Consider the following 25484-nt stretch of genomic DNA (forward strand, 5'->3'; position numbering starts at 1 on the left):
CTTTCCATCTAGCCAAATGGATTTCTCTCTCAGCCAAGTTACAGGTATAGGATGTTTTGGGTTACTTTTTTTTTCATGAATTTTGTGTAAGTGGACTGACCATGAATAGTATTTGGCTTAGGCAACAATCTCCACATACTATGAGGTGCTTCTAGCAAATCTCAAAGGTACCATCAAATTGATACAATGGGGCAAAATCAGAACTGCCTTTCAAACCTTTTCTGGCACTTAATCTCCTTGGCTTAGGTATTTAGCTGTGAGGAAGCAAAATGATGCATTGGAAAAAGGACAGGGTTGGACGTTTAAGGTCCTGGGTTTTACTGCCAACTTTCACTACGTACTAGCTGTATTTCCTGGAATTCCATACAATGTCTCTGAGCCTTAGTTTCTTCAGCTTTAAAATATGGATAATCATTCTGCTTTGCCTTACATGCTTGTTGAGGCACAGCATAAACATTCAGTCTTATAACACATACAATAGACATTTCCGGGATTGTTCCTTCATGTAGAGAAAGGAAGGAAAGGAAAATCCAAATAGAATCAAGATATTTTGTGCTTTCTAAATCTGGAAATTCCTTTGAGTCCAGAAGTGGAGCCACACAATGCCAAAAATTATAAAACATACCGTTTAAATAAATGTACTCACGATTTCTGATTGGTAAAACAGATGGTTAAATGACTGGATTTTTCACTTTTCATCAGTATGTTTAATATCATGTAGACATAGCTTGAAAGGCTATGCTTCACTACACTAATTAGTTGAGCCATTCAAATCCCTAAGCTGGGACTTGCAAGAAGTTATCTAAATGCTTTCTTGTTCTTTCAGGCACAGTGATTATTCCAGTTTAGAGTTGGGGGTCACAGTGGTTCTCAACCTTGACTGCACATTGGAATCATCTGGAGATTCTGATTTAATTAGTCTGTAGTATCTCAATAATGGATGTTTAAATGGTCCCCGGGTGATTCTGATGGTGGCTACATTTGAGACACCTTGTCCAAGAAGAATAATTCCAATTAGCATTCCATAAGGATCTCTAAAGATTCCATAATAAAAGCAACACACAGAAAAAGAGGCCCGCCAAATCCTAACCACAACAAGCAGAGATTCTAGGTTACTAAATGGATGGTTGTTGTTGTTGTTTTGAGACAAGAGTGTAGCTGTCACCCAGGCTGGAATGCAGTGGTGCAATCTCGGCTCACTGCAACCTCCACTTTCCAGGTTCAAGCGATTCTCCTGCCTCAACCTGTTGAGTAGCTGGGATTACAGGTGCCCACCACCATGCAAAGCTAATTTTTGTATTTTTAGTAGAAATGGGGTTTCACTGTATTTGTCAGGCTGGCCTCGAACTCCTGACCTCATGATCCACCTGCCTCAGCCTCCCAAAGTGCTGGGATTACAAGTGTGAGCCACTGCGCCCAGCCAGGCATTTGTAACTATAAATCTAGATCTTAAATTTTCACCAAAAAATAAAATCTCCATTACATAGAAGTCTACTTCAAGAGCAAGAAAGATAAATCACTTTTTGTAACTGATTATTCCTGTCTCATCTCTGGCCCTATGTGGATCTCTCCCACATACAACTCTGAGAAGAACTAGCAACACTTGATGACCTACCTGTGTCCCATCAGCATTGAGGACGCCCTTTTTACAGACTAGCAAAGGCCCTACAAGGCCAGAGCTGGTGTCCTTAATTGGATCAACTGCTGAGAAGTAAACATAGGTCAGACAGGGAGGATCACCAGCAGTTGGGCTTACGCTCTCAGGCACCATCCACTTGTATGTGAAAGTTTCACCTGGTTTAACATGGGCCCCTGGTTTCACAAATCCTGAGGATATAAATAAAACAATTATTCAAAGCAACAGCCAAGAACATTATATTGGTAAGACAGGGTCTTCCAGCCCTGGGTGTCTTCTTCTGATGATGAAGAATTTTGTACCAGGAGAGTGGTTTTTCTCTCATATATCCTACGAGAGGAGACCACTGCCACAATCAGCTGGCTTATGAGATAGAAGTTTAAATCAAAGTATTATTTTCTTCATAAATTGCATGCAATTTCTTACTCAAATGGCAGCCTTAGCAAATATTAAAAGACTGACAGTAGCCCATTCAACGATTAAATGAAAATTCATAAAATATCATTGGAATGACTTCTATGTAGAATATATTATATCTGGTCTTCCAGAAGATACCCAAAAGAATTAACCAAGAAACCTATCTTTAAAGAGTTTGAAATATAGAAAACTAACTCAAAAATAATCTAAGTAACTACAAGATAGAGGATGTTAGTGAACGCTCAAGGTTACTGAGCTGATAAACAGCAAATCTGGGATTCAAACTGTTTTTGTCTGATTCCAAAGAGTGTGCACTAACCCTTACATCATACTGCCAAAAAACACATTGGATCTTTCCTACTAGACAAGGCCAGAGGTTCACTCTGCGTTTTACCCAGTGCTTTGCAAAAAGGTGCCCAATATGTTTGCTGAGTTAAACATTTTGTCTATTCTGGTGTTCTTTCTGCTCACACACACAGTTATTCTGAGCTTTTTTTTTTCTTTTTTTTTTTTTTTTTTTTAAGAGAGAAGGCCTTGCTCTGTCACCCAGGGTGGAGTACAGTGGCATGATTAGAACTGTAACCTTGAATTCTCAGGCTCAAGAGATCCTCTTGCCTCAGCCTTCCAAAGTGCTGGGTTTACAGGCATGACCCACTGTATCTGGCCATTTTGAGTATTTTGACCAAGGAAAAGAGGACAGGTATAGGAATTGTTACCACAGCAAAAGAGGGTGAGGATGGGTCCAGGGAGAGGGAATTATCTTCCATTCCCTTCTCCTCTGACCCCTCACCATCACCACAAAATCTTTTCTCAACGGGGCCTGGCATCACACTCCAGTGTGAAGCAGTATCCCAGGAAGCCAGGGTGTCTGTTGCAATAATAGGGATGAGTTCCAAGGAACTAGAAGTTTCCCAAGAACAGTGTGATGATGAATTAGAGTTCCCACAGCCACTGGGCAACAAGCACCTTCTTCACATTTAGAGATCCTGTGCTATATATACTCTAGGATTGGAAAAGGCCATAACAGATGATAAACACAGTTACTGTTTTTTATAAATATATGTGTTGATTTGATACAGAGCAAAGACCACACAACAAACCATTAGAAATCAGATTTTCCCTTCAGCCGTCACCTGCAGCATCCTATGCAAGCTGCAACTGGAAAGCTCTCCATCTTAGAGAAAAAGAAGTGATTGTGAAAGTAGCCCACTTTTGAGATTTACTATATTACTGAGAAAAAAAGAAAGAAGCAAACATTTCCTAAAAACCTACCATGTGCCAGACCTTGTCCTAAATTCTCTCCCTCCTTTTCCAAAGCCCTGTGAGGCAAGTGTTGCTATCCACATTTGACAGGACAGAATCAGGTTCAGAAAGTTTAAGTGATTGCCCAAGCTCTCAGGACAGGTAACAGAGGGACTAGCATTTGAACGAGGTCTGTTTAGTTCTAAGTTTTGCTCACCCATCCTGTTTCCTCTCTAAGCCCAGAGTGAGACTTACCATCTAGGTTTGGGGCTGCATCAGATGCCTTGTCATAGATCACACCATGGGGCAAAATGCTATAGACCTTGTCAGCTTTGTTGGCAAAGGTTACTAACAGGGTATCACCCACCTCTGCCTTGATAACTGGGCCTGAAAAATATCAAGAAGAAGAGAGAGAAGAGAATGAAAAGAGACAGAAAGAAGTAGAGCAGAAGAGTCATTCTGTGCAGATGTATTTGCCCAGCTAAAACATCTCCCTGGGTTCAGTGCATGGGGGATGGTTTTACTGTACCAAGAATTCCAAGATGGGCTTCTGCAGCAGAGAGTCTCTTTCTTTTTGTAAAAGTTGCATCAACAAACTCAGTATACCGAACCTTCCAGTATTTTCCTCCTATTCTGTTGTCCCCTTGTGTGAAGTAGAGATCAGAGTCACTGAAAAGACAAAGGAACCTGATCGAGGACACCTCTCAACATAGCCACCAAATGTTTTAATTATGGAGCTTCATTCTATCACCTTTAGCCCACTCACCCACCCATGTCCCCAGAAAAGACAGCAGAGGCTTTGACAGAGTTCCCAGGAATAGTCAACCAGCCCTAAAAGTCTTTAGAGGCTGGATGATACTCAAGCTCATTTCTCTCCTAGCCATTGTGCTTTCTTCCCTAGAGGTGCAGCAACTGAAGCAGGCAGAAGTAAACCCCTTACTTACCAACGTTAGAGTCCCAGAATGGTGTTCTACAAAGTAACAAGGAGCTAACTGGTTTCTCTGCAGAATAAACATCCCTCTCTCTCTTGCTGATGCTAATATGAATAGTCTCTGCATCTAGTAAGCTCTTTGATATCTGGCATGATTAAGGAATGGAGTGTCTAGTTAATCAAACTGTGTAATTAATGGAGTGCTACCATATAAACTATATACATGAAACCAAATTTCCAAGTTGTGAATATGATAATATAAATTTTGACTGTCACTATACTGTCTTATTTCCATCAATGGTACCATCACTCTTGCAGCCACATAGATTTTCTTTTTCTGCTTCCTTTCCTCAACTCATTCATCCTTACTTTGTAAAATTTTTTGGCACTCTTCCTTTTCTTCTCTCTTTGTGCATCTTTTCTTTTCTTTTCTTCCCACTACCATGATCCCAGTGCATGCCCGAATCACACTGGGTGTGGCCCATTATATGAACCTCCGGACAGCATCCTCTATCTGATACCAGCTCATTCGCTTTTCTTCTCACTATACACACAACTATTAGACTGGTACAGAAGTAAACCATAATGGCCATAATGGTCAACGCTGTGATTAAAAAGTACTTTTAATTGCCAAGACCGTGCATACTTTTTTACTTAATACAACACTAATCTCCAAAACGGTAATTTTTATTGTTACATACCTGATCCAGAATCTTCAATTGCTCCCAATTGCCAATCAAATACTGTTCAAAAGATGAAAGAACCTCTGCAATTGATATCACATTTGCCCCAATTCTCTCCCTATTTCTCTATGCAAATGCCCATTCTTCTATGCAAATTGTTACTGCAGTCTCCTCTGTTCATTCTCCCCATGCCATACATGCTTTGCATCAACCCCTGCATCTAAAATTCCCCTCTTCACTATTCGCTTAGATAAATTCTAACACTCCTGAGATCTTGCTTAATTCTCACTTCCTCTGCGACTTGTTCCCTGGCTAGCTTAGCTCTCTCTGAACACCCAGATAACTCACTCCCAGGACAACTCACCTCTCTCTTATTTGTAACTTGCAGTTACTTCTCTACTCTTGTGAACACAGCTTCTTCCTCTGCTTTTTATTGCTTTAGATATCCTTGCATCCCTTATGTCAACTAGCACATTGTGCTTTCAAATATTACATTAAATATTGATTGAATATAGCTTAATCTTTCATATTTCAGAAAGCACTTCAGAATTCTAGAAGGCCCCTAAGACAATTTTGAATACTAATTCTCATTATTTTGTTCATGGGGAAATAGTTGTCAATAAGGAATGCTGATATCAGAGTTTTTCACATATGGTTCACACAAATTCTTTAGGCAGGGTTCAAGTGTATCAGTTTGGTGGAAGAATGAGTGATTGTGTGAATGAATAAATGAATGAATAAAATGTACACTTAAAGAATCAAATGGTGTTTTTTCATTGATCACAAAGAGAATTTTAAAAACACTCCCTTAAATATAAAAAGGGTTCTTGATATCACACTGTACATTTTTTAATGTTTTCATAGACATCTTTGCATATGGTTACATAACAAGTCACAGGAATCCAGATCCATCTAATAAATTGCTAGATTCAATTTTTAAAGTAGGATATTCTTTGGGAGTGCAGAGAGAACACAATTCATATAAATCAGGAGTCAAAGCTTTTACTTCAGAGGTGACGTTAGAGTAATGCTTTGAAGGAAAAATGGCATTTTACTGAATAGAAAGGAAAAGAATATTTGTAGGACATAAAGGGTACATAACTTAAATCAGGATGTCCTTGAACCAAAAATGATAACCTTTCTGGGCCAGGTCATCTCCATCTCCTGTCATTTCCTCTTCAAGACTGTCTGCTCCATATATGTTAAGACCTTACTCTCTGTCAGCTTAGTATTTCTAACGGCACTTTGCATATAGTTTGCACATAGTACCTACTCAAGAAATGTTTGATGAATGAATGAATGAATGATCTAGTGTTTTGATTTAGCCAGCAAGTCACAAAACAGGAAATATTCTACCAGTTCTCACCAGTGCTTTCGCAGTATTAAGAACACCTAAGCAGCAACATTATGCCATCTATGCAGTATGAGTTCATCAGAGCAGTGGTTGGAATACAAATGAGATCACAGAGAAAACCTAACTCATGCTTCTCTGATGAGAAGCTTAGAAATACCAACAAAGAGTGCTCACCTGCCAGAGACATTTAGAGGAAGACCACTGAATTTGTTATAGCCTTGAGGAGCATAATCCCAAAGAGTTTTTTCAGCTGCTATAAAGTAGCGTCTCTGTTGACCGTTCATCTTGGGGTAGAAAGTGTCACTTTTGCAGTTACCAACATTGTATTGCCCCAGCATACCAGCTGCAGAACAGAGGAAAATCACAAACTGAGGCATAAATGCTCACAAAAGGAATCATATAGGAAGAGACTGATAGATTTGACTTCATGAACATTTAGACTTTTGAACAGAAAATTCAACCATAAAGAACTTTTTTATAAAAGGATAAATGGCAACAGGAGGGATATTTGTGACACAGATGACAAAAGATTAACTTGTAAATCACTTTTACAAATGAAGATGAAAACAAGCAAATCTTCAATAGAAAATGAGCAAGGAACATAAATAGTTTATTCACAAAAGAAATAATATTGGCCAATAAACAAATGAAAAAAAAAGTTCAACCTTAATAGGACTTAAATAGTACTCAAACCGTAATAGTATTCAAATGACACTATTGTTCATAGATCAGATTAGTAAAGATTAGAAAGACGAATAAATAATTCTCAATGTTGGTAGATGAATGGGGAAAGAGCCACATTCATATACTTTGGGTAGAAGAATAATAATTTCCAAAGCAGAATGTAGCAATGTATGTCCATAACTTTTTAAAAAATCAAACTCTTTGACACAGGAATTCTAAATCTAGGAGTTTTTCTAAGAAAACGTTCAGACAAAAGTGCAAACATGTATAAATAATAGTGATCAGAACTTTTTATAAATAGCAAAAAAAATTGGTGGAAAACATAAGCATTAAGCAATATAATGTTGATTAGGTAAGTTGTAATCTCCTTATAATGGACACTGAAAATATTAACAATGATAAAGTATGCTCTATATTCACCAACATGAAAATGTGCTTCTGATATATTTGTAAATGAGAAAAGTTAGTTACAGTGCAGCATTAATAGACTGATTTCATTTTATAAAATACATATATATTTACATATTAAGAAATAGAAAATAGTGAGGGAAGATATTTACCAAAGTATGAATATAAAATATTTCTATTATGGGAATACTGATCTTAAAATCAATTTATACAAGCCAGATTCAGTGGCTCATGCCTATAATCCCAGCACTTTGAAAGACTAAGGTAGGAGGATCACTTGGGCCCAGGAGTTTGAGACCATCCTGGCCAACATAGTAAGACCCCATCCCTATTTGTTAAAAAAAAATCCAATTATAACTATTTTCTAATTTTTTTACAATAACTCTTTTTCTGAAGGCATGGACAATTCAGCAATGTTGTATTCCAGTGAATGTATAAATATCAGCTTATGTCCACAACCACTGGGCTAATTTAGCAATCTTACTATTCTCAAATGGCTGCTAATACCTTGATTTTAAATCTAGTTCCTTCCACGACTTAACAGCATGAGATTCTTTGAATACAGAAACCTTGTCTTGTTTATCTTTGTTTTTCCAGAAGAGTATCTAGTAAGTATTAACTGATGAATTCTTCAGTTGAACGTAATTGAGATACTGCAGTTGGCTAACCCTACGATTAGCTGTGGAAGGTGGACAGGGATGAGAATGTGTTATCAAAGCAGTCCGGAGTAGCTGGATCTTTGCACTTACTAGTTACTGTGTGAAGTTAGTATCCAAATTTAACCAGACATTATTTCTTCTGTTTCTATCCTATTAACATATTTTTTTCTGTCTTGGTTTCACCATCTTAGGACAGAACCCTTTATATGTCAGAACTCTAACGCCATCAGAGCCTTCTAAATTAGTATCCAGTGGCCAGAATTTCTCCATCAAATCCTTCTTGCATGCATATATTTATCTTCCTAAATAACTGCACTGATGATATCACTAGTGTGCCTAAAGAGCTAAGGATCAAAATTACCTTCCCAGACACAGCCCCACCTCCTTAGCTTTGCTAAGGGGCCTGGTGTACCTCTCCAGGCTCTTCTATCATCACTCCTCTGCCAGGAATATTATAGTCCAGATAAGAAAGGACATAGTGTATGGTGTCCCAAGGAACCAGAACCAAGTCATTCAATAGGCATGTAAGCCACAACTGTTTATCATGCACCTATCATAGGCCATGAAGGTCAATGGATTTCCTCTCAATTTGAGGAAGAACATTCCAACAGATCAGTCCAGTGATGAGATGAGCTGCTCTAATTACTCACAAGAGATGTTCAAAGGAAATTAAAGAATTGAAGGGGGGATTGGTCCTTATTATCCAGAAAGTCCTTTCAAATGCTAAAACTTTATTATTCTACTTACTCAAAGAGAACATGTGTTTTCCCCAGTTCATGTTGCTTCCTCTACCTGGAAAGTCTTTCTTTTCTTTTTCATCTATTCAGTTCCTACCCATATTTCTAGGCTCAGATTAGGAGCCAGCTCTTCAGGAAGCCCTTCTGATTGTTCCAGAGTAGCAACTATAACACCCAAAGAGCATTTATCTCATTCTGCTTTGAATTTTATTCATTTTGTGAATGTCTAACTATGTCTAACTACTAGATTATAGGTTCCTTGAAGGTCTCATCAATTTTTAATCACTTTCCTACTTTTTTTTAAAGTAGGCAACTGTGTTTTGGAAATTATATATTTATTGCTAATTTGAAGTACATTATGCTTTTGTGGCAACAATTTGAAGATTTTATTTTATTTTTTAATATATATTTTATTGTACTTTAGGTTCTGGGGTACATGTGCAAAACATGCAGGATTGTTGCATAGGTACATACATGACAATGTGTTTTGTTGGCTCCATCCCCCCATCACCTATACTTTCCTACCTTTTTCATATAGAAGTGGTCAATACACGTCTGTTGATAGGCTATTAAAGAGACGAGCATTGTATTTTCCTGTATATTCTGTATATTTATTACCTAATTAAATATAGTACATACAAGACTCTATCTAACAGTAGGCACTGGATGAGCACTGGTGACTGTGTGGTTTGATTGCACCATTCTAAACATATCCACTCTTCTTTTTGTCCTTATTACCTTGTAGGTGGTCGCTGACCTGGCAGGTTATCATCCACTTCCCAGGATTCTCGACTGTCATTTCCGTTGTAAGGAAGGTGGCTGGGAACAGGTTGATGGTATCAGTCCGATGCCCTCTACTGATGAAGGTGTTACCATAGAAATAGATGGAATGGATGTCTATCTCATTTCCCATTCCAAATAGGTGCCAGGACACAGATTCACCAACACACATATCAGGCTCAGGGAAGTTTCCAAAGAGGTATCCATTGAGGGCTGGAAACAGAAACACACTAGTGAGACTAGTAAGAGACTCCCGTGCAGAGGCGACCAGGACCAAAAACGCTAGTAATACGTACTTGAGCGCGGCTGGAAAACCACTGCAAACCATTGGTTGTAGGGTTTTGGTGCAGAAAAACCTAGCTTTTAGAAATAAATATTGTCCAAAAAAGAAATGAAAGTTTTTTAGTGGCCTTTTTTCCAGAGAAAACACTCAATAAAAGTGAAGATCAGCATACACTGAAAACAGCCTCGGAGCTGCTGTGGGAACACGGTAATGAGGTCAGGAGAAAACAGAGTGCTGCTGCTCATACTTACAGGAGGCTCAGGCACCTTCTGTCCTAATCCTTCCCTGGCACATCTGCCATCTCCATCAGATTCTGTGCTCCTTGCAACTAGGAACCCTGTCTTATTAATCTCAACACTTATCAGGACCTAGCAGAAAAACTGGCACATAGTATCTACTTAATTAAGAAGCATGTGATAAGATGGAAAGAAAAGGAACTGATTAACAAGGATTTATGAGACATGATTTGTTTGTTTTCTTACTTTAAAAAGCCAAGAGAAAAACAGTTTTTACTATATGTTGCTAGGGCAGAATCTAATTAAGTTTATGTCATAAGTCCAGGACCAAATACTTGTAAAACCATCTAAATGGCAGCTGGGACTTGACCATATTGAGAAAAGAACTTGATTCGGGGCTCTATAAAGTCACAACATCCCTTCTTAAGTGCAAACTGAGTTAAAAAGCAATTATTGCTGAAATGCCTAATGACTTAGGCAGCACAGTTGATTCTAAATTACTTTAATAAATTTAAACAAATTGATCAATAAATTTTGTACATATTATCTTCCATAGGCTAGATTTTTTTAATTAATTTTTTTCTATACTTGATTAGGTCTCATTTTCCAGTCTCTCTCTCTCTCTTTTTTCTTTTGAGACAGAGTCTCACTCTGTCACACCCAGGCTGAAGTTCAGTGGCCCAATCTCAGCTCACTGCAATGTCTGTCTCCTGAGTTCAAGAGATTCTCGTGTGTTAGCCTCCCCAGTAGCTGAGATTACAGGTGGCCACCACCATGCCCAGCTAATTTTTGTATTTTTAGTAGAGAAAGATTTTGCCATGTTGGCCAGGCTGGTCTTGAATTCCTGACCTCAAGTGATCCGCCCACCTTGACCTCCCAAAGTACTGGGATTATAGGCGTGAGCCACTATACCCAGTTCTTTTCTAGTCTTGAAGGACAGTTTGCAAGCACGCATCTACTTCAGCATATAGGCTAGGGTTTTTTGTTTTTTTTTTTTTTTTGAGACAGGGTCTTGCTCTGTCACCCAGGCTGGGGTGCAGTGGCATTTAGTTCACTGCTGCCTCAAACTCCCAGGCTAATGCAATCCTCTGACCTCAGCATCCCAAGTAGCTGGGACCACAAGCCTGTGCCACTATGCCCAGCTGATTTTTTGTTATTGTTATTTGTTTGAATTTTTTTGTAGAGAAAGGGTCTCCGTATGTTGCCCAGGCTGGTTTTGAACTCCTGGCCTCAAGCAATCCTCCCACATCTGCTTTTTACAGTGCTGGGATTACAGGCATGAGCCATTGTGTCTGGACAGGCTCTTTTTATGCTACATGTAATCTGTTTGCTTATGTAATTCATTTCATTATGTTGGACATTTTCACTTCAAAAGAATAAATACAGAGTAAGAGAAATTATTTGGGTGGATGAGTCTTAAATAATCACAAATGCTAGTTTTCTGCAATATTTGAGAGCATCACTCCCATTTTGTAAAGGATATGAATTACAACTGGTCACAGCAATGATCTGAATTTACATCTTCACTGACTCCATCCTTCACTGTTTTCTCTGCCTCCCTGCCTTCCCCTTTCTTTCCCTCCCTTACTTCCTTTCCTCCTAAAATGTTTTCCAAGAATCTCTAAAACGAGGTTGCCGAATACCACTAGAAGGAAAAGAGAAGGCATGAAATACAATGGAAATAGTCAGTATACTGATAATCATGAGTTGATGTGCTTTGGAATAAAACATGGCCAAATTTATATTTATTTGCTATGGAACTTTTCTAAGGAAACTCTCTGGCACTAATTATCACTTTGATCTTAGGCAAGTTATTGATAGTCTGTTGGCCTCAGTTTCTCTTCTATAAAATGGAAAGGTCAGATGATCTTCAGTTCGTTCAATTTCTCTTATAATTTTACAACTACACTGAAGATACCTTAGTTAGAACAATTCTGAGAGACCGACAAGCAGTAGAAGGAGAAGATATGTCAATGTATAAGGTGGGCTATGTAGGTTGACTATTTTGTTTATGTTCACTAGAACTCTTTAAGAAAAGAGTGGAAAGAGACCACTTAACACTCACATCCTAAAATGCTACATTAAGCTACTGCTTTGCAAAACAGGCATGAATAAGTGCCCTGTCTCGACTAATGAAGTAACTATAGACGTTCACTATTTTGAACAAATACAGAGTCTGAGGTATAGTGCACGCTCAATAAATTTTGTTGATGTAAAGAATGCCTGGGAAACGTAATGAATTCACAAGTGCTTATTTAAACCCAGGCAGAACTTAGTTCTTAAAATTTATCAGCTGCTCAGAAAATGGTTTGTTACTGAATGAAGCAAAAGGTTGCAAAACACAGAATTAATATAGAATGATAATTTCATTCTCCTTTCTCCTTCCAGTCAATCTAAGCCCACCCATGCTCTGAGCTCACCTCAGGAACCAATTTTTTTCCAGTTACCATATAACCTTGATCCCTCAATTTTCCCAAAGCTCTGTGGCTTTGTTCACACTGCATGTCCAATTTAGCATGTATCCATTGCCTTGTCCCCCTCAGATTGTTTCAGGTTGAAACATGTGTCATGTCTTGTATCACTTTCTTTTCTTTTTTTCTTTCTTTTTTGAGATGAATTATACTCTGCCGCCCAGGCTGGAGTGCAGTGGCACAGTCTTGGCTCATGGCAACCTCCACCTCCCAGATTCAAGTGATTCTCCTGTCTCAGCCTCCCGAGTAGCTGGGACTACAGGTACATGCCACAACACCCAGCTAATTTTTGTATTTTTAGTAGCAACAGGGTTTCACCATGTTGGTCAGGCTGGCCTTGAACTCCTGACCTCGTGATCTGCCCACCTCAGCCTCCCAAAGTGCTGGGATTATAAGCATAAGCCACCATGCCTGGCCATCACTTTCTAACCATGGACATCACTGAGTTATAAATCTTGCCAAACTCAGATCAATATTTCTGTGTATGTTGCATCCCTTGTAGTATCTTATAGTATAAAAGGCCTGTTGTATGTTTGGGAACATGGAAGTACTCACCATGCATTTTGTTACTCCTCTGGAAAACAGCATCTTTCTTGTCAACTGAATTAGGGTTCGTGCAAAAATGTTTGATATTTTCATCAAGGTACCAGCTTTGATTCTCATCCACAAGAGTAAACATTATAACAAACTCTCGATCCACATCATTCCGTGTCCCTAAATATCTATTCAGGATACCTATCAGGCACATTCAAAAGGGTAGAAAAAAAGAACTAAATCAAGATGGGCTTTGCTTCCTTCCAATAAGTCTGAAGTTCAGTGAAAACTATATCTGCAAGGATAACCCACAATATAAAATCAGCAAAAGGCTTTAATGGAAATGACAGAGCCATAGAAGAAAAAAGTCATTTAACAGAAAATCTTCATAATGACAGACCTGGAAGCCTGGCTATCTCTAAAAGGAGTTCACTTTATTGACAAAGTACAGACATGGTAAGTCCATTAATAAGGAATAAAATAGCAAATGATTATTTGAGTGAAATAATGAAGCCAAAGGCATCCCTGGTCATTTGACTAAATTTCTCACTTTTCTATACGTGGTTCTATGAAATATCATTTTTTAACAAGAACAAAGTCTTAAAATGCTGTGATGATTCTTACACAAAATCTGAATTATTACCCTCTGCTATGGTGTCAGACTGATCTTCCATGTTAGAATTTCTTAAAGAAATTTGGAAGAAGAGGCACATTCTGTGTGGAGCAAAGAAGACAGGCAAAATAAGACCTGAATCTTATTCACATTTCAACTCCCTACTTACCTGGAAACAAGCCTTCTTACCTTCCTTGCAAACCAGCAGGGGGCCAATCAGCCCAGAGCAGATGTCCTTAGGGGCATCGATGTGCGAATGGTACACCCAGGTCAGGCAGTTGGCATCGGCTGGAGTAGGTGCATATTCTTCTCTCACTGGCCAGACATAGGTGTAGTTTTTCCCAGGAGGAACCATGTCATCATTTTTGTTCCCTCCAGATGTTCCATCTGGGTATAGGGCTCCTTTCAAAAAACGAGAGATAAAACATAGTTAAAACACAGAGATCACATCTGTAGTAGAGAAAACCAGAGCTTTGGAATCAAAACCGAATTAAAATTTATTTGCCATGGGACTTGAGGCAAGTTACTTAAATTCTCAATGTCTCTGTTCTCTATCAGTAAAACTGGAATGTTGGTATCTATCCTACAGGGATATAAGAACTAAATGAGGCAATGTATACAGAGTGCTTTGAGTGGAACCAGGAACTTAATAAATGTTCATATTAAGGACTCTTTCTGATGAACCTACTGTACTGACCAGGAAGATTTCAATTCCTCTTAGTTGACATCAACTCAAGAAGGGAAGGAGGAGCATAAGAAGAAATAATGAACACTTCTACAAATTAAGTCATTTTACAAATTAAGCCCATATGCTACATAATTAATTACAGCTCTTTCATATTAACTGTAGCTTTGAATTTCCTGATTATATTTAGGTTATATTATTAAATATAGGATTAATATATGTTAGGTCAATATAATTAGCTTATATGGTTTCTTTGTCCAGTAAATGGAAACTTATTAGTTCCTTACGAGAAAGGAACTTTTTGCTAGTACTAGATTATAAGAGAGTATTTTTAAGAAAATTATTATATATAAACTACTCAGTAATATAATGAATTATGTTTTCAAGAATCATTTCCAAAAGATGCAAAAACATTTTTATAAAACAATTTCTTACATTTTCTCTCAATACGAGGTGAGAATATAATACTGAATAGTATTTTGACAAAACAATATTTACTCAAAGTTAAATTAATGCAGCTTGCTGCTTTCTAACGTGGTACTATCTAACATGATACAGGAACAGGACATAGGAAAAAATCCAGGGGGCTTCCCCCATCCATTAAATCCAAATGACATTTTTAAAAATTACTTGTATTATCTAAGCAGCATTTGATACTATTGTCAGCTCTCTCCCTCCCTGACTCATGTGACATCACACCATCCTCTTTGACCACTCTTTTTCCGTCCACTTTTCCAATTCACTTTCTTGTATCTGCCATTTTTTTTTTTGTCAGAAATCCTCAAAGTATTATGCTGGCTTCTTCTTTCATGCCTTGTGCTTTCTCCCTAGCTGATAGCGCCTATCCCTACAGTGCCATCAATCAGCCACACACTAGTGACTGCCATGTTTATCTTCAGCGAGGACCTCACCTCGCTACTTTACATTGATATTCAACTGTCTGCTTGACATCTCTACTTGTAAATCTCAAGAAGATTGCAAATGCAACCTTTCCCAGGGAGCATTAGCTCTCCTCTCCCAAGCTTGGTCCTCAGCCACTGACACTACTCCCAGTGAAAAGAAAGGCACAAGCAATATTCAGCCACAAGCCAGAAACAAAGGAAGCATTCTTCTTCTTCTTCCTCTTTTTCCATTTCCAAAGTGCCACAGGTTCCTATCTCTGCTTCTTCTCAAATTCATCCATCTACGTTGATCTCCATCATCACAATCATAGTCTGAACTACCATGATCTCTCACCTGGACTTTACATTACAACCTCTTAGTTGGCTTCCCTGAATCTCTTGCCTTTCCAATCCATTTTCCAAGCTACCACAAGAGTGATCTTTCCAAATCTTAAATAGAATTCTATTGTTCCCTGTTTAAAATAATTTCATGGCTTCCCATTGGTATTGGGACAAAGGTCAAATGTGTTTAACATAGATCACAAGGTCCAGCATGGTCTGGCTCAGGCAATCCTGAACTCCCTGTACTGGGTCAGTTTTCTAAAATACATTCACACTGAAAAAAGGGCAGTAGAGCCAGTGGTTAAGTTCACAGCCACTGAAATTAGACTGCCTGGAAAGAGACTCTTATCTCCATCACTTGTTAGGTACGCAGCTTGGGGCAATTTCCTTCTCTTCTATGACTCTTAGCTTTTTATCTGTTAGGTGGTGATAATCATAAATGCCTACCTCTTAAGAGTGGTTGAGACTTGTAGGATGTAGTATCTATAAAGCACTTAACACAGTGCCTGGTATATTATAGCCATTCAGTAAACTATTTTATTTATTTATAGCATTTATTTAAGTTTTAAATTATATGTGTGTATACATATGTATATGTATATATAAACACACTATATATATGTACACATTTATAGTATGTATGTGTATATACATATATATGAACACATATACTAATGTCTCTCTCTCTCTTTCTCTCTCTCTCTCTCTCTCTCTCATGTTAGACTGTAAGTTGCATTAAAGCAAATATCAGGCTTCTTTTTGCTTATGATTATATCTGCAAGATCTACCCCAGTGCCTCAGTATATATATATTGAATAAAATATCACAGTGGCATTACCTTACACTGCCTTTGTCCAAAGCCCTATGAATAAAATGCATGGCTTGGAAGCTTCTTTTCTATATGGAGAGATTTATATACAGAGGGTCAGGAGTTGAGGAAGAGTAGGTAAGCAGTGGACTTGTCTTGAAGCTTTGATTGAGATCACTTATTTTGAATTGATTATATGATACAAATCAATACAAATAACAATTGTTCTAGAAGTTCTTATGTTCACAATTTACATAATGGGCCTTGTTATTGTTTTTTTATTAGAAGTTATTGAAGGCTATTATTGAAATAAGGAAAGAGAATCCCCAAACGGAGCCTTTGTGCCACCACCCAAGTTGAAGAATATCACTGGGGATCCAAAATAAATTATAAATATAAAGTAAGAAGTGACTTGAAGATAGGTAGCTCATTAAGTTGTTCTGCAAGTCATTTTCAAAAGAGTTTATTAAGGATTTTGAGCAATGGTAACATTAACCATACAAAAGTATAAAACACTATTTATTTGCTTATATATGCTCTAGGCTGTATGAGCTTTTAAAAATGTACACATTTTTTTACCCATTATATTTGAGAATTTTTAGGATTGATGGGGTTACGGGAGAATTAAGCTCATTCATAAACAAATGGTAGAAGAGTCAAATATGCAAATTTTCAGAAGACAGCTTGCCAATTCCTATTCAAAGAAAGTATATGACTACAACCAGCACTTTTATTTGTAATAACATATGTAGAAACATACTTGAAAACATTTTTCAAATTTCATGAACTGGAAGCAACCTAAATAATTATCAATACTGAATAGATATGTTCATATGATGGGATACTGCACAACTGTTAAATGGAAGTCGTGCCATATGTACTAATATGAGAAAATTTCTGAGACAAAGTAAAAAATGAAAAACAGCATCATAGCATAATCCGTTTTTATATAAATGAGTAAGGATATCCACATACATACATGGTAATATATATACAGAAAAAAAGTCTGAGAAAAACTTATAGAAATTGTTTAAGATGGTTGCCTTTGGAGTGAAAGACAAGTGAGAAGGGTGTTTACTTTCTTCTTATATCTCCGTACTCTTAAGAAGTTCTAACCATGTTCGTATAGTACTTTCTCTTAAATTTTCTATTTTGAACTACTTTTAGTGAGTGAGTACGTAGAGAATCAGATTGCGTGCAATTTTCACCTTCTTTATACTTTTTTATATTAAAATAAAAACCAGGCCAGGTGCAGTGGCTCACACTTGTAGTCTGAACACTTTAAGAGGCCAAGGTGCGAGGATTCCTTCAGGCCAGGAGTTTGAGCCTGGTCTAGGCAACATGGTGAGACTCCATTGCTATAAAAATAAAACAAATAAAATTTAAAAACCAATAAAATTTATTTTTAAATAGTCCTAATATTTAAGCATATTTCAGATGTAGATCAAAAAAGTACTAGTTCATTCTATCATTAAACAAAGGAATGTATACAAGAGCTCTGGCACAGCCATTACCATAAAGTAGCTGCTCAGTTAATGTTAGCCCCACCTGCTCAACCCACTTCTAAGTTCCATTCTCTACCCCTCGCCTGATGGTGTCTTGAAACCACAACTGTATATTTACTCATCTTTGAAACCCAGCATTGTGTGTGGCTCACAGCAAACACTAAGTTGAAATAAGCAGAGACTTCCAGACTTTTAAGCTTACAGCTATAGCAAAGATAAAACTTTATTAAAGAAGAGCAAAGAAGTCAGCAAATTCTCTTCCCGAAAAAGGAACTATACAGTTAGACAAAACTGATTTTTAAAAAATTACAAATCATTTTGGTACCCTAGAAATTGAATAAAAACATTTAGCAAAGTTTACTCTTGAGACTGCTGAACATCAGCTAAGAGGAGTAGGATTCTACAGCATTGTTTCCCTAACCACTCACAGATCCACTAGCAGAGAATAGAAGACTTACTGGCTCAAGATGTTTAGGCACAATTTCTGTCCAATCACTTGCTGACCACTGAGCTAAGCAGACATAGGAATGACCTCTCAGAAGCCAGGCTTAAAAATAAAAATGAATTTTTTTAAAAAAAGCAGAAATCTCAGTGACCACACACCATAGGAAAGATAATCCACAGACGTAGCCCACAGGTTACTAGACAAAGAAGCAAGCAAGCAAACAACAACAAATAACCTCGAGGTCATGAAGGAATGAGAATCCAGAGTTGCTACAATATATATTTAAAAATCCAGTTTTCAAGAACACCAAAAATATGAGAAACACAAAGAAACAGGAAAGTGTGATTCATAGAGAAAAAAAGGCTGCCAGTGGAAACTATCTCTCTATGTGTCCTCAGAGGTTCAATTTAGCAGAGAAAGACTTCAAAGCAGCTATAGTAAATACATTCAAACAATTCTAATGAATTATGTGTAAAGGGTTAAAGAAAGGTAGGAAAAAAATTCAAAAAATAGAGAATCTTAAGAAGCAAATAGAAATATTAAAAAGAATAAAATTGGAATATTGGCATTGAAAAGTACAATAAGGTTCAACATACACAAATCTGTAAATGTAATTCATCACATAAACAGAATCAAAGACAAAAATCACATGATTATCTTAATAGATGCAGAGAAGGCCTTCAACAAAATTCAACAGCCCTTTATGCTAAAAACTCTCAATAAACTAGGCATTGACAGAACATATCTCAAAATAATAAAAGCTATTTATGACAAACTCACAGCCAATATCATACTGAATGGGCAAAAACTGGAAGCATTCCCTTTGAAAACTGGCATTAGACAAGGATGCCCTCTCTCACACTCCTATGTAATATAGTATTGAAAGTTCTAGCCAGAGCAATCAGGGAAGAAAAAAAAAATAAAGGGTATCCAACTAGGAAAAGAGGAAGTCAAATTGTCTCTATTTGCAGATGACATGATTGTATATTCAGAAGACCCTATCATCTCAACCCAAAATCTCCTTAAACTGATAAGCAACTTCAGCAAAGTCTCAGGATACAAAATCAATGTGCAGAAATCACAAGTATTCCTATATACCAATAATAGACTAACAGAGTGACTGCCCATTCACAATTGCTACAAAGAGAATAAAATACCTAGGAATACAATGAACAAAGAATGTAAAGGATGTCTTCAAGGAGAACTACAAACCACTTCTCAAGGAAATAAAAGAGGACACAAACAGATGGAAAAGCATTCCATGCTCATGGTTAGGAAGAATCAATATTGTGAAAATGGTCATACCGCCCAAAGTAATTTATAGATTCAACACTATCCCCATCAAGCTACCATTGACCTTCTTCACAGAACTGGAAAAAAACACTTTAAAATTCATAAGGAACCAGAAGAGAGCCTGCATAGCCAAGACAATCTTAAGCAAAAAGAACAAAGCTGGAGGCATCACGCTACCTGACTTCAAATTATACTATAAGGCTAAGTAATCAAAACAGCATGGTACTGGTACGAAAACAGAGATATAGACCAATGGAACAGAACAGACGCCTCAGAAGTAATGCCACACATCTACAACCATCTGATCTTTGAAAAACCTGACAAAAACAAGCAATGGGGAAAGGATTCCCTATTTAATAAATGGTGTTGGGAGAACTGGCTACCTATGTGCAGAAAGCTGAAACTGGACCCCTTCCTTACACCTTACACTAAAATTAACTCCAGATGGATTAAAGATTTAAACATAATACCTAACACCATAAAAACCCTAGGAAAGAACCTAGACAATACCATTCAGGACATAGGCATAGGCAAGGACTTTAGGACTAAAACACCAAAAGCAATGGCAACAAAAGCCAAAACAGACAAATGGGATCTAATTAAACTTAAGAACTTCTGTAAAGCAAAAGAGATTATATCAGAGTGAACCAGCAACCAACAGAATGGGAAAAAATTGTTGCAATCTACCCATCTGACAAAAGGCTAATATCCAGAATCTCCAAAGAACTAAAGCAGATTTACAAGAAACAAACAAACAAACCCATTCAAAAGTGGGCAAAAGATATAAACATACACTTTTCAAAAGAAGACATTTATGAGGCCAACAAACATATGAAAAAAATGATCATCATCACTGGTCATTAGAGAAATGCAAATCAAAACCACATTGAGATACCATCTCAAGCCAGTTAGAATGGCAATCATTAAAAAATCTGGAGACAACAGATGCCGGGCAGGATGTGGAGAAATAGTAACACTTTTACACTGTTGGTGGGAGGGTAAATTAATACAATCATTGTAGAAGACAGTGTGGCAATTCCACAAGGATCTAGAAATAGAAATATCACTTGACCCAGCAATCCCATTACTGGGTATATACCCAAAGGAATATAAATAGTTCCATTATAAAGGCACATGTACACGTATGTTTATTGTGGCACTGTTTACAATAGCAATGACCTGGAACCAACCCAAATGCCTATTGATGATAGACTGGACAAAGAAAATATGGCACATATACACCATGGAATACTATGTAGCCGTAAAAAAGGATGAGTTCATGTTCTTTGTAGGGACATGGATGAATCTGGAAACCATCATTCTCAGCAAACTGACACAAGAACAGAAAACCAAACACCGCATGCTCTCACTCACAGGCAGGTGTTGAACAATGAGGACACATCCATACAGGGAAAGGAACATCACACACTGGGGTCTCTTGGGGAGTAAGGGGCTAGGAGAGGAACAGTGGGGGATGGGGAGGTTGGGGAGGGATAACATTGGAAGAAATGCCTGATGTAGGTGACAGGGGGATGGAGACAGCTTACCAGCATGGCATGTGTGTACCTATGCAACAATCCTGCACAATCTGCACATGTACCCCAGAACTTAAAGTACAATATTTAAAAAAGGGAAAAGTACAATAAATTAAATAAAATACTTACTAGACAGCTCAACCATAGATTTAAGAATATAAAAGAAAATATCAGTGAACGTGAAGATAGATCAATAGAAATTATCCTATCTGAAAAAGAAGGGGAAAAAAAACAGAAGAAAATGGATAGAACCTCAGAGACCAGTGGGACAATGTATTTACTAACATGTGTATAACAGCTGTCTGCAGTGAGGGGAGAACAAAAAAAAAAAAAAAAAAAAGGATGGAGAAAGATTTGAAGAAATAATGACCAAAAATTTCCCAAATTTTATAAAAAACATTAACCTATGCATCAAAGAAGCCTAATGAGCCAAAATTTGATAAGTACAAAAGGGTCCGCAAATAGACACATCATTGTTAAGCTGTGGAAGGAGGAAAGGAAGACAAAAATATAACATTGAAACCATATAGACAAAAATGAGCCATCACATGCAAGGGAGTATCAACATGATTAATGATTGACTTCTCATCTGAACATTGAAAACAAGAAGACAATGAGATTATATACCCAAAGTGCCAGGGAAGAAATGTTAGCCAAAAATACTATATCAAGGAAATCTATTCCTCAAAACTAAAGGCAAGACATTCTAGATAAATAAAGACTGAGTGAGTTTGTTGCCAGCAGAACTGCCTTACAAGGAATACTAAAGGAAGTCTTTCATAATAAAAGAAAACGACCCCAAAGAGTCACTAACTTGAATTCACAGGAAGAAATGAAAGGCACCAGAACTGGGAAATATATGACTTAATAGAAAAGGCTCTATAAATATATTTTTCCTTTATTTTCTTTATTTTTAAAAAAAGTCATAAAGTAATGTTCAGAGACTGCCCTTCTCCAGGGCTCTGTGTGCTTTGAAAACAGATCTGTGTGAACTGCTGTTAATAAATGACACTCAGACCTTCTAAAAAAAAAAAAAAAAAAAGGACAAATAGACAACAATTGTTGAATATTTCAATACCCAACTCTCAAAACTGTTAGAACACCTAAACAGAAAATCAGCAAGGATATGAGACTTGAACAACACTATGAACCAATTATCCTAAATGATGTCTCTGGAACATTGCCCCCAATGACTGTAGAATATACCTTTTTTACAGAGTATGTGGATGATTCTTCAGAAGAGAGCATAATACTAGGCATAAAATAAGTTTCAGTACATTGAAAAGGATATTTTTCAATCACAATGGAATTAAATTAAGTATCTATAGAAAGAAATCTTTGAAATCCCTAAATATTTAGAAATAAAATGATACGGCCAGGCGCGGTGGCTCAAGCCTGTAATCCCAGCACTCTGGGAGGCCTAGGCGGGTGGATCACGAGGTCAAGAGATTGAGACCATCCTGGTCAACATGGTGAAACCCCGTCTCTACTAAAAATACAAAAAATTAGCTGGGCATGGTGGCGCGTGCCTGTAATCCCAGCTACTCAGGAGGCTGAGGCAGGAGAATTGCCTGAACCCAGGAGGCGGAGGTTGCGGTGAGCCAAGATCGCGCCATTGCACTCCAGCCTGGGTAACAAGAGCGAAACTCCGCCTCAAAAAAAAAAAAAAAAAAAAGAAATAAAATGATACATTTCTAACTAATCCATAGGTTGAAGAAGAAATCTCAAAGGAAATTGTAAAATGTTTTGAACTGAATTAAAATGAAGACAAAAATATTAAAATTTATGAGATACAGGTAAAGCCATGCTTAAAAAGGAAATTTAGAGTTTAAAGCATCTATCTTAGAAGTTAAAAAAAATCTCAAATCAATAATCTTAGCTTTCATCTTAAGAAAGTAGGCAAAGAAGAGGAAAACAAACCCAAAGCAAGCAGAAAGAAGAAATAAAGATTGGAATAGAAATCAGTGAAAGAGAAAACAGAAAAAATATATACAAAATAGATGAAACCAAAAGTTGGGACTTTGAAAAGATCAATGAAATTGAGAAAACTTTATTTAGACTGGCCAAGAAAGAAAGAAAACACTCATTGCCGAAATCAGGAATGAAAGAGGGGGCATCACTAACCATACTGAAACTAAAAGGATTATAAGTAAATATTATAGGCTACTTTCTGCCAAAATATTAGACAACTGAGATGAAACAGACACATTTCTAGAAAGACGCAAGTTACCAAAACGGACTAAAATATAAAAATAAAATTTGGAATACTCCTGTAATAAGAAATGGAATTAATAAATAAAAATCCTCCCTGAACTTCAGGTTCAAATGATTTTATATATAAATTTTATCAAATACTAAGAAAAATCTATGCCAATCCTCTCCAAAATATTTCAGAAAATAGAGTGGAGGCTTTCCAATTTATTCTATGAGGCAAGTATTACCTTGACAACAAAATCAGATACAGACATCACAACAAAACTAGTGACCAATATGCCTCATGACTTAGACACAAAAATGCTTAACAAAATATTAGCAAATTGCATCCATCAACACATAAAAAAGATTGCACACCATGACAAAATGGGGTTTATCCCATGATGCCAGGTTGGCTTGACATCCAAAAATTAATTAATATAATAATATATCAATAGATCTCAATAGATCCAGAAAAGCCACATGACCATCTCAATAGATAGAGAAAGGTGTTGAATAAAATCTGGTACTTACTTAGTGAAGAACTCTCAACAAACTAGGAGTAGAAAGGAATTTCCTCCAGTCCTAGCTAGAGCAATCAGACAAGAGGAAGAAATATAGGGCATCCAAACTGAAATGTAAAATGTCAAGTAATTTTTATTTGCAGATGATATAATCTTATACTTGGAAAAAGCTGAAGACTCCACCAAAAACTGTTATAACTGACAAAGTTAATAAAGATGCAGGATACAAAATCTATATACAAAATCAGTAGCATTTTAATATGCCAACATGAATAATCTGAAAAAGAAATCAAGAAAGCAGTCCTACTTACAGTAGCTACAAATAAAATTAAATACCTAGAAATTAACTAAGGAAGTCAAGGATCTCTACAATGAAAACTAAAAACATTGATGAAAGAAACTGAAGAGGACAAAAAAATGGAAAAACATTCCATGTTCATGGATTGGCAGAATCAATATTATTAAAATTTCCATATTGCCCAGAGCAATTCCTATCAAAATACCGACAATAGTCTTCACAGAAATTGAAAAACCATTTTTAAAATTTATATGGAACCACAAAAAAACAAGAATAGCCAAAACTATCCTAAGCAAAAAGAACAAAACTGGAGGAATTATACTACCTGACTTCAAATTACACTACAGAGATATAGTAACCCAAATGGCATGGTACTGGCATAAAAACAGACACATAGACAAATGGAATAGAATAGACAACCTGGAAATAAATTCATACATCTACAGTGAACTCACTTTTGACAAAGGTGCCAAGAACATACATTGGGGAAAAGATAGTCTCTTCAATAAATGGTACTGGGAAAACTGGATATCCATATACAGAAGAATAAAACTAGACTCCTGTCTCTCACCGTATACAAATATTAAATCAAATGAAAATGGATCAAAAACTTAAATGTAAGACCTTAAACTGTAAAACTACTACAAGAAAACATTGCGGTAACTCTCCAGGACATTAGTCTGGGCAAAAATTTCTTGAGTAATATGCCACAATCACAGGCAACCAAGGCAAAAGTGGACAAATGGGATCACATTAAGTTAAAAAGTTTCTGCAGAGCAAAGGATACAATCAACAAAGTGAAAAGACAATCCACAGAATGGGAGAAAATATTTGCAAACTACCTATCTGGGAATAATAAGCAGAATAAGCTCAAAAAACTCTATAGGAAAAAAATCTAATTATCAGATTTAAAAAATGGGCAAAAGATCTGAATAGTTATTCCTCAAAAGAAGACATTCAAATGACAAACAGGTATATGAAAAGGTGCTCAATATTATTGGTCATCAGAGAAATATAAATCAAACCTAGAATGAGATATTCTCCCAGTCCAGTTAAAATGATTTTATCCAAAAGACAGGCAATAACAAATGGTAGTGAGGGTATGGAATAAAGGGAACCCTTGACCTTGTTGGTGGGAATGTAAATTAGTACAACCACTATAGAGAACAGTTTGAAATTTCCTCAGAAAGCTAAAAATAGAGCTATCATATGATCCAGCAATCCCACTGGTATGGATACATACCCTATTTTAATGTACCCAAAAGAAAAGAAATCAGGTTTATCTGTACTCCCATGTTTATTGCAGC

At 36.9% G+C, this 25484-nt stretch overlaps 1 protein-coding gene across 1 annotated transcript in view; it reads right to left on the reverse strand.

Annotated features, from left to right (window-relative positions):
- Positions 1–25484, reverse strand: part of HEPHL1 (hephaestin like 1) — a 79680-nt gene that overhangs the window by 36809 nt on the left and 17387 nt on the right. The window contains exons 3-9 of the mRNA XM_002754673.6: positions 13858–14070; positions 13077–13256; positions 9490–9744; positions 6438–6606; positions 3825–3964; positions 3551–3682; positions 1616–1827 (exon numbers count right to left, since the gene is read on the reverse strand). Coding sequence (XP_002754719.2) covers positions 1616–1827; positions 3551–3682; positions 3825–3964; positions 6438–6606; positions 9490–9744; positions 13077–13256; positions 13858–14070 — 1301 coding nt within the window. The remainder of the gene's footprint in view (positions 1–1615; positions 1828–3550; positions 3683–3824; positions 3965–6437; positions 6607–9489; positions 9745–13076; positions 13257–13857; positions 14071–25484) is intronic.

This window comes from Callithrix jacchus, chromosome 10 (genome assembly GCF_049354715.1).
Source record: "Callithrix jacchus isolate 240 chromosome 10, calJac240_pri, whole genome shotgun sequence".
In the NCBI taxonomy this organism is placed as follows: domain Eukaryota; kingdom Metazoa; phylum Chordata; class Mammalia; order Primates; family Cebidae; genus Callithrix; species Callithrix jacchus.